The 10,230-nt window shown below is 32.0% G+C and overlaps 1 protein-coding gene across 1 annotated transcript; it reads left to right on the top strand.

The window, feature by feature from the left end:
* The first annotated feature begins 521 nt into the window (after window positions 1–521).
* LOC142175295 (uncharacterized) lies at window positions 522–4,794 on the top strand. Its single transcript, XM_075241881.1, has 3 exons — window positions 522–1,537; window positions 2,131–2,218; window positions 4,531–4,794. The coding sequence occupies exons 1-3, from the start codon at window positions 522–524 to the stop codon at window positions 4,792–4,794; spliced, it is 1,368 nt and encodes a 455-aa protein (XP_075097982.1).
* Window positions 4,795–10,230: the final 5,436 nt, after the last annotated feature.

Genomic DNA, 10,230 nt, shown 5'->3' with positions numbered 1-10,230 from the left:
AAAGGATGTAGAATATGGGTTCGATGAAAAAGATAAGGAACAAATAAGGAAAATTAAGATATTGTGTAAAAAACTACTAAAGTTATACTTCCCAGATGAAAATAATAAATTTACTTATATTGTAGAAACAGATTCGAGTAATCATAGTTATGGAGGAGTTCTTAAATATAAATATGATAAAGAAAAAATAGAACACCATTGCAGATATTATTCAGGATCTTATACAGAACCACAAGAAAAGTGGAAAATAAATAGAAAAGAACTATTTGCATTATATAAATGTTTGTTAGCATTTGAACCATATATAGTTTACAACAGATTTATTGTAAGAACAGATAATACCCAAGTAAAATGGTGGATAACCAGAAAAGTACAAGATTCAGTTACAACAAAAGAAATACGCAGGCTGGTATTAAATATATTAAACTTTACATTTACAATTGAAATTATCACTACTAACAAGAATGTTATTTCAGATTACTTATCAAGACAAAGCTACCCATACTGAACCAGATAATACAATGGAAAATCTACTCTTAGCCATGACTACACTTTGTAAGAAAGTGAAAAGTATGGACGAAGAGATACAGCTAATAAAGAAAACAGCTAGTAGTCAGCAACATGACTCAAAAAATGCGGAGATAAGACGATCGGAAGTCTCTAAAATTCCAGAGCTAGAAGGTGACGTTGAGAAACACCTAAAAACTCATAACAGTTTGTTAAATGCAGTTGCAGGGAGCAGCACAGCTAGCAGTTCATCTGCAAAGAAGAAGGAAGAAATTAAACCTAGACACATAAATATAAATATGAACAATTTATTTTCAAAACCGTTCATACAGAAAAATATCCAAAATACCCAAAACGAAATATTCCTACCACCACAGATAAATACCTACAAAGAAAGTTTGAACCAAACCAAAAAGACATACAACCATATAACCCGTACATACATAGACAACATATATAAAATACAAAACTTTCTAAACAAAAACCCAAGATCCCAAACTACCCAGAATCCAAATGAAGATTATATTACCCATTATCTAACAGGATACAATAAACTAATAGCACTACCAAATACAAATGCAAAACTAGTAGCCACTTGCTACAATTACGGATTACTAGATACCGTATATACACAAACAGGACAGGAGATAGCTACCATACCAGAGTTACACAGAGCATTTATGCAGTACAAAAGAATAACTAAAGGAACATTATTCTATATACGATTTTATTCAGCTACAGCAGAGATATTATATGAAGAGATAAAGCCTATCATACAAGTTATCAAGATCGGACTTACAAGGGAAATGCTCGTACCAGAAAAAATAGAAGAACAAGAAGAGATAGAAAAAATAAATATTCCAGACTTTTATGCAAATAAAAGAATTATTGGAATATCTACTATACTAAATGAACTAGCAAACAACTACCTAAATCAGAATGCTATTTGGAGTTATTATTCAAGAGAACAAACAATGATATATTCAAATTGCAGAGAAATACGAGAAGCAGATATGGAAGAACTAAGACAGTGGGTCTTAAGTTTTTTAAAGCCAGAACAACCTACAACCACAAGAGCTATAAGGACGAATTTCATTTCTCCAGAATTATTAACAAGATATTGCAAGCTAATCAGTCACAAATATCCAGACCACATATGCTCAAAATGCAAAGGAGAAGATAATATCGTTCCAGACGTACAACTGGAATAAACAAAGAAGAAGATTACTGAAGAAGAAGACGACAAACTAGGCGACAAAAAGCTATGGCAGACAAGATAAAGTGAAAGAATTACTAGATTCTTTTCTTTTTCTTTTCTTTAATGTAAAAGTCGTAAAGTAAATAGTCTTTTACTTTACAAATAGTAAGAGTCAGTCTCATGAACAGTAAAGGTCGTTCATGAATAGTAAGAGTCAAGAGTCAGTCTCATGAACAGTAAAGGTCGTTCATGAATAGTAAGAGTCAAGAGTCAGTTTCATGAATAGCAAAGGTCATTCATGAACAGTCACTTTTGTAATATTTAAATAAGCCTTTCAATTATCAATAAAAAAAACAGGCTGCAACTTAGCAACCAAATCTCTCTCTTCTCTCCTCTCTCTAATATACTCAAAGATAAAAATACAGGAAAGCTAAGAATCAAGAAGCTATGGATAAACAAGAAGATATGAAAGCTATGGATCAACAGGGAGTTACCGAGAATCTACAAAAACAGGTATGTCATATTATAACTCTGAGTAGCTAAACTAGTATATTCCTGATAATCTCTTACATGTAGATTATAATCATACATCATATAATAGTACTGTTATAGAAATCATCTTGAGAAAGTTTGCCATGAAAATACTAAGAGTAGGTAAACCCAGACTATGCATCCTAAGGTTGAAACCGGTAGGCAGAGAAGCCGTTTAGGGGAGTAAACGAAGTTGAAGCACTGTTAGGGTAACTGATTGAAGCAAAAAGTCATGGTAGTGACCAGAAAAGATGATTAAAATAACTTATTATAATATGATGAATAATTATAATAGACATAGAGATTAAAGGGAATATGTTTAGCAAATCATATGATAAAATGAACACTTATTTAATAGATGATGATCTTAATTATAAAATACTTATACTATATATACTAAGAAATATCAATAATGATGTAAGAAGAATAATCTACGAGAAATTACTTAAAATTGAAATAACAGAACTAATGAACCAAAATTGGACAGAATTAATTATACCGGAAATAGATTTATATGAATTAGACCTATATTTTGATAACACATGATGAATCATATATATCTACAATATTGGCAACAAATTACAGATAATATAGATTTACTAACAAACCTAGTAAAAAATAATATAGAAGAATATCAAAGAACCCAAGATATAGAATATATAGAATATGTATTAGAATGTATATCAGAAATAATTAGAATAATTCCATTACAAAAAGAATTTTATGAAAAAGCCTTTAACATTTGACTAAATAATAAATGAAATCAAGTAAAAATGAAGGGACCGTAAAAATGGTATCAGAGCCATAGATAAAAAATGAACAAAGAAGAATTTGCTGTAGATGAAAAAACATATGAAAATCAAGATGGATTGAAAATAAAAATAATATTTTCAAATCTAGGCAGAAGATATAAAAAGATAGGAGACCAATTATTCCTAATGATAGAAAAAGAAATAGCAAGATTAGAAGATAGCCTGACAACTATGACAAGAATAAGTAAAGAAAATGAAGAAATCGATAAGAAAAAAGAAATTGAAACTATTAAAAATCAAGCAAACAAGGAAATACAACAATTAGAAGAAATAAAAAACACAAAAATTATAGCACTAGAAAAAGAATTAAACATGTTAAAAGCATTATATGAAAATAAACAAAGAGAGAAAAGCAAAGAAATAGAATTAACAGATGAAATAAATAAATTTAAACAAATATTACAAACAGAAGAAACTCTCAGAATTGAAGAAATAGATAATAATATAGATGACCAAAAGTCAGAATCAAGCGAAATAAGTGAAACATATACAGAACTTTTAGAAAATATAGAAAAAACAAAAAACGTAGAAGTAAATACAGGAGATGTAAAAATGGAAGAAAAACCTAGTACATCAGGTGTAAAAAATCCAAAAGGATTATACCCAAATTATTATACAGCTAACTATGAACAACATGATAGATATAATACACTATGGGATAGTAGATTAAATAAAAAATGGACACCAAAATCAATATCAGAACAATATAACTTTTTAGATTTAGATTGCGTAGCAGATATAAATAAAACAATCCAACTATGGATAGGATATTTATCTAAACAATTGATAGACAATAAAATAGGAATGACAGAAACACCAGGATATATAGAAAGAACACTCATAGGAACAGTAAAATTATGGTTACACAACCTAACTAAGGAAAGTATAGATACTTTAAGAAGTAATAAAAAATTTAATGGTGAAATAGCAACAACAAATATAGAAATATTATACAAATATGAAATAGCCATAAGAAACGAATTTAGTAGTATGACTACAGAAATTGAAGAACAAAATAAAGAGAAACAAACAAATAGAAATTTAATAACAAAACTAGCAATATGTAATATGTGCTATATAGACGAATATACTTGTGTATTTAGAGAATATTATTATAAAGGAACATACAATACAGAAGAGAGCAAAGAAATAAGAAAACTATATTTCACAAAATTACCAGAACCTTTTAATTCTAAAATAATAAAAGACTGGAATGAAGCAGGATTAACAGATACTTTAGGAGCTAGAATAAAATTTCTACAACAATGATTTGTACAAATATGTGAAAAATATAAAGAAGAAGCAAAAATAGAAAAAACATTAATAAAAAACCTAAGATGTTGTAAAAACAAAGCAGCACCACAATTTGGATGTACAGATAATATATATAATAAAAAATAGAAAACAAAGAAATATAAAAAATATAAATCAAAATATAAAAATAAAAGACCAAGAAAAAGATATTATGTAAAAAATTACCAGAATAAGAGATCATTTAGACCAAAAAAGAAACTAACAGAATGTACTTGCTATAACTGTGGAAAATTAGGACACATAGCTAAAGATTGTAAAGCACCAAGAAACCCAAAGAAAAAGCAAATAACCGAAATCATAATTGATGATGAAGAATATATGCAGATGGAATATATAGATTATGAACTAGATAGTGAAGATAGTATATATGAAATATCAGATATAGAAGATGAAATGGAAAATGAAATAACTAAGGAAGATGATGAAGTCTAATGACTGAAAAAGAAATAAAAATAATAACACGAGAAGAATATAAAGATGAAGAATCCTCAGAACAAAAGATTATATTTGATAATAGTATATTTGAACAAATAAAAGGAAAAGAATTAGACCTTAGTGTTGAAAAAATATTTGAAGTACCTACGATAAAAAATTGGTTTGTTACCCTTTTTCTTTTCCGAATCCATTTCACGGACGCTTTGCGCCTGAAGCAGCTTGGAACTTGCATTATAGGACGCTGCACTTGAAACAGCACATGCAAGGCTTCACATCTCTTTTTCCATTTCATGCTAACTTGAAGAGGAGGCTTACTGCTTAAGCTCCGAAAGATTTCATTTGCTGCATGCCTAGCTGGATGCCACGCATCCAAGTATTTGCTATGCATTTATGCATCAACTTCATCTTCATTTAATCCTAAATCATTAAACACCAAATTATCATAAAACTAATAATAAAATTAAGTCAGGCATAATTTTTACGAAATAGAATCCAAAAATGGTAAAAATAGGAGTAAAATAATATTAAAACATATACAAATATGTCCAACAGAAAAAAAAAAAACGAAGATGATCGATATGTAACATTTTCAAAGCATTGTTCAGGTATATTCAAAAAAGCAAACGAACTTGCTGGGCTGTGCGGTATGTTGATATTAATAATGTTGTATTCTATGTGTTTTCTTACTGTTGTACTAAAAATGTAAAAGCCTTTTGGAAAAAAAATTATTCCTATTTTAACATCACATAGCACAACAAGTTCTTCGCCTTTTTGTATAAACCTGAACGACACGTTGAAAATATTGCATTGGCCGCCTTCATTTTCTTTTTTTATCATTGGAATTTTTCCAGCTTTATTTAGTCTTCTTATCCCATTGATAGAAAAAGATAAGGATTATTGATCAACTGTTTTCAAGAAACGGCACATATAAGAAAATGAGATGTCACATTTATTTATATGCATAGAAAACATCTCTACGAAGAATAATTGGATATCTAACCAAATATCATAACTGAAAGTAACTTTTTTCATGATGAATTTATAGCAGAAAAATGAAATTAATTTGATACTTACAATATGATTTGCTTGACATGAATATCAATGAGATCTGAATTATCAAATTTAAGTAGGTAACTATTTTAATATACTTGATAAAGTTTACTAAGCTGCGATTAGTAAGTGTAAAAAAATTCTGAAGCAACATTAGCTACATCCCAAAATTTGTAACAGCCAAATCAAATTCTCCAGCTTCATCAACCAAATTATAAATCTCAAAGTTAACCTGATAAGGAAAATGCCTTAATGTGATTATTAAAATTCGATCCTTTCCAAGACTTTTACAACATAAACATATTTTTTACATGCATTAACATGGATAAAAAATAAAAAATTAGTTTGAATAGAAATGAATATTTAACTTGATTAGCTAAATATTTAATGAATTGCAACAATGAAAGTCAAACTTTGAACATCCACTAATACAACCAAATCGAAAATTTTGACTCAAATTAGAAAATATTTTAATGTACTTACTAAAACAGTGTGATATAGTTTGTCACGACCCAAAATCCACTATAGGTCACGATGGCGTCCAACGTCATAGTTAGACAAGCCAACGGAGAACTATCAACTTAATTATTCATTTTATTATTTTTTTTGAAATCATGAATCTTATTAGATAGAGAAATTAATGCATTAAAAATCGCAAATACATACATTTTGGATAAAATATAAAATAAAAGTGTGTCAATATGACACAAACCATAAACAAATTCTAGAAAATCCCAAAACCCGGTGTCACAAGTGCATGAGCGTCTGTTAAGGAGTATAATAATAATACAACAACTGTCCGGAATATAAAATAGACACGATAAAATAAATAAATAAGATGGGGACTCTGAGGGTTGTGGTGCGTAGCATAGAAAGCAGATCACCATATAGTCCCCTCAGTAGTTGCGCCTACGCACCAGGATGACCACCAAGTGAACCTGTCAGATCCTGCACGTTCAGTGCAGAAATGTAGTGTGAGTACGTAAATCAATGCAATCCCAATAAGTATCTGGCCTAACCCCAGAGAAGTAGTGACGAGGGATCGACATCGACACTTACTAGTGGTCCAATAAATAAAATACAAGAATTATATGTAGACATGAAATACAACATCATCAATAGAATAAGAAACAATAATTTACGAAATCTGTTAACAGAATATCATCAATTTAAAAATCCCCAAGTGTCACATGCTATCTCGACAAATAAGAACTATAAATTAAATATCCGATCTCAGGTCATAAAGAGAATATCATGTAATTTCTAAGTTCAATCAAGAGGGTAATCTCGTGGGTATTCGGACTCCTAGCGATTTTAAGCACGAATTATGCCGAGGTCGTTCGGCTCGATCCATAGAGTCGTGTACATACAGTGCTAAGGTCGTACAGCCCGATCCATGGATGCATCTCATATATACATATATTTCCTTAGGCGTTCGGCCCGATCCCCAGGAAGAGAAGAAACTTATCAACTTACGAATCGCGTATTTACTATACAGGGTCAGAGACGTAATGTAAACATGATATTTACTATCAAACGAATATTCTTCCAAATAGCTCACGGAATTGAGATTCGATCTATCATGATCTTTATTAGCTTTTACTTATAGTCTTCAAATAATTAAGCTAACAATTAAATTCAAGTAATAAAATTTATTGTATAGTAAAGTCCTAGGTCTACCCGGACATAAATATGAATCTAGCTACGTATGGACTCTCGTCACCTCATGCGTACGTAGCCCCCTCAACAAGTAGCACATATCAAATACATCACATAGGGGATAGTTTTCCCCTCACAAGGTTATACATAAGACTTACCTCGCTTCGAAGTTCCATAACCGGCTTCAACGCCTTTCTAACACTCGTTGTCCATCAATCCGAAACTAGTCAAACAATGCATAAATCAATCAAAATATACTCCAATGCTTACAATTTATAACAATCCTCAACTCCGCTCGAAAAGTCAACATGCCCGGATTCCGAAAATATTCGAAGATAAACATTACCCATAACACCACAAACTCAAATATATAATTTATTCTCAATTCCATGTCCAATTTCATGGTCAAAATCCAAAAATACCAAATTCTACGCTTTTCTTCAAAATTTCATAATTTCTTAAAATTCCATGTTTAAATCCAAACACAATCCACGTATTTAACTTACAACAAGTGGGAATCACTTACCTTGTGTTGCTTGATAGAAATCTCCTCAAAATAGCTCCCTAAATTCGGCCATTCAAGTGCAAAATGAGAGAAATGAGAGCGAAGGTCCGATTCAGAAACAAGTCTGCCCAAGTCCTTCTTCGCGATTGCGGAAACACCCTCGCGATCGCGAAGGCCAAAAAAAATCAGCTGCCCAAAAATCCTCCTTCGCATTCGCGATGCCTCCAGGCCCTGAAGCTTCGCGTACGCGGTCATTACTCCACGTTTGCGAAGGTTTAACACTTCCAGGCCCCCAGCTCACCATCCTTCTACGCGTTCACGAATCCCCGTCGCGTTCGCGAAGGTAACCTCAGCTTCTACTCTGCATTCGCAACCCCTGTGTTGCGTTTGCGATGAACAAATTCACAGCAGTCAAAAATCCTTCTTTGCGAATGCGTGAGACCCTTCGCGTTCGCGAAGAACAGAACCAGACACTAGCACCAGCAAAACATGAGGAAATGACCCGAAACTACCCCGAAACACACCCGGGGCCCTTGGGACCCCGTCCAATCACACCAACAAGTCCCAACACCTTATCTGAACATATCTGAAGGCTCGAAATTCCACGAATAGCAACAAAATCATGAATCGATGATCAAAATCCTTCTATCGACTTTCAAACTTCGCCGAACGCGTCCGAATCATATCTAAACATTTCAGAATGACACCGATCTTTACGTACAAGTCACGAATCATGATATGAACCTATTCCAAGGCTCGGAATTCCAAATGGACATTGATAACACAAAGGTCCACTTCATATCAAACTTAGGAATTTCTAAAACCTTCAAAATGCAAACTTCCACAATAAGTGCTGAAATGCTTCCGGACTACCCTATACTCAACCCGAACATACGCCCAAGTCCAAAATCATTATACAAATCTATTGGAACCTTCAAATCCTGATTCTAAGGTCGTTTACTCAAAAGTTAAACCTTGATCAACTCTTCCAATTTAAAGGTTCTGAATTGAGAAGTTTCCTTCCAAATCAACACCGAACTTCCCGAAATTCAATTCCGACCACACGTACAAGTCATAAAACATGAAGTGAAGTTATTCAAGGCCTCAAACTGCTAAACGATGTGCTAGAGCACAAAATGACAAGCCGGGTCGTTACATTTTTAGCAGAGAAAATTTTCAAAATGTACGATTAAAACTCTTTGAAATGCATTTAAATAAATGAAATATGATATCTACAGATGTAAATATTTTTAGTGAACTTTCTAAAGTACAACCAGCTCTATTTGTAGCCATTCATATAGTTATAGTGGACGCAAAACCTAAAAGTTTTGCGCAAATTTATGAAGAATTTCTTTAGTAAATTTAGTGTAGAATTTCATAGTAATTAAGGATGATAAATTTAATAATATCTTGTATCAACAATGAAATGTATGAAAATATAATGCTTTTCCTCTGTCACACCCCAAAAATCCCACCTAAGGTAGTCATAATAATAACTAGTCTCTAAGATTAGGTAAGCCTAACATTCATGAATAACTTAACAATAATAATGAGCCGAGATCATAAAATAAACCGATAAAGCTCATAATAACTCCAAAACAGAAACAACAGTAAGAAGATCCCAAAAATTGGTGGAATTGAGTCATAAGTTCTACAGAATGTACTAAAATCTCTAATACAACACTGTCTGATAATAGGATAAACAATAGTAAAGGAAATAACATAAGGTGACTCTGAGGCCTGCGAGCGTCGAGTGGGTATACCTTGAAGTCTCTGGAAATAACTGTACGATTACTGGCATCCGGTAGAAACAGATGTACCTGGATCTGCACAAAATATGTAGAAGCGTAGCATGAGTATCCGCCACCCGTGATGGTGCCTAACATTCCACTTGCTAGGAAAGCCGACGTTAGAGAATTTTTAAGCCAATCCTTATTCAATTCAGTAAATAACAGCAAATAAGCTAAAATAAAATACAGCGAGTACGGAATAATATAAAAACTTCATTAATTACTACCACTCGGATCTGGAGTCACAATTTACGAACTTCTAGGATTTACTACAATAAAAGTCTAAAAGAAATACAACTGTTTGAACGAAACAAATAGTAAAAAAAGAACTGAAAAGATAGACGGGGACTTCAAGGTCTGCGAATGCCAACAGATCTACCATTAGTTTTTGATGAACCAGTCCGAGTTGCTACTCCTCTCGATCAGCTG

This window comes from Nicotiana tabacum, chromosome 21 (genome assembly GCF_000715075.1).
Source record: "Nicotiana tabacum cultivar K326 chromosome 21, ASM71507v2, whole genome shotgun sequence".
Taxonomy (NCBI): domain Eukaryota; kingdom Viridiplantae; phylum Streptophyta; class Magnoliopsida; order Solanales; family Solanaceae; genus Nicotiana; species Nicotiana tabacum.
The sequence above is the reverse complement of the archived record's forward strand: the minus strand, read 5'-3'. Positions and strand labels throughout refer to the sequence as shown.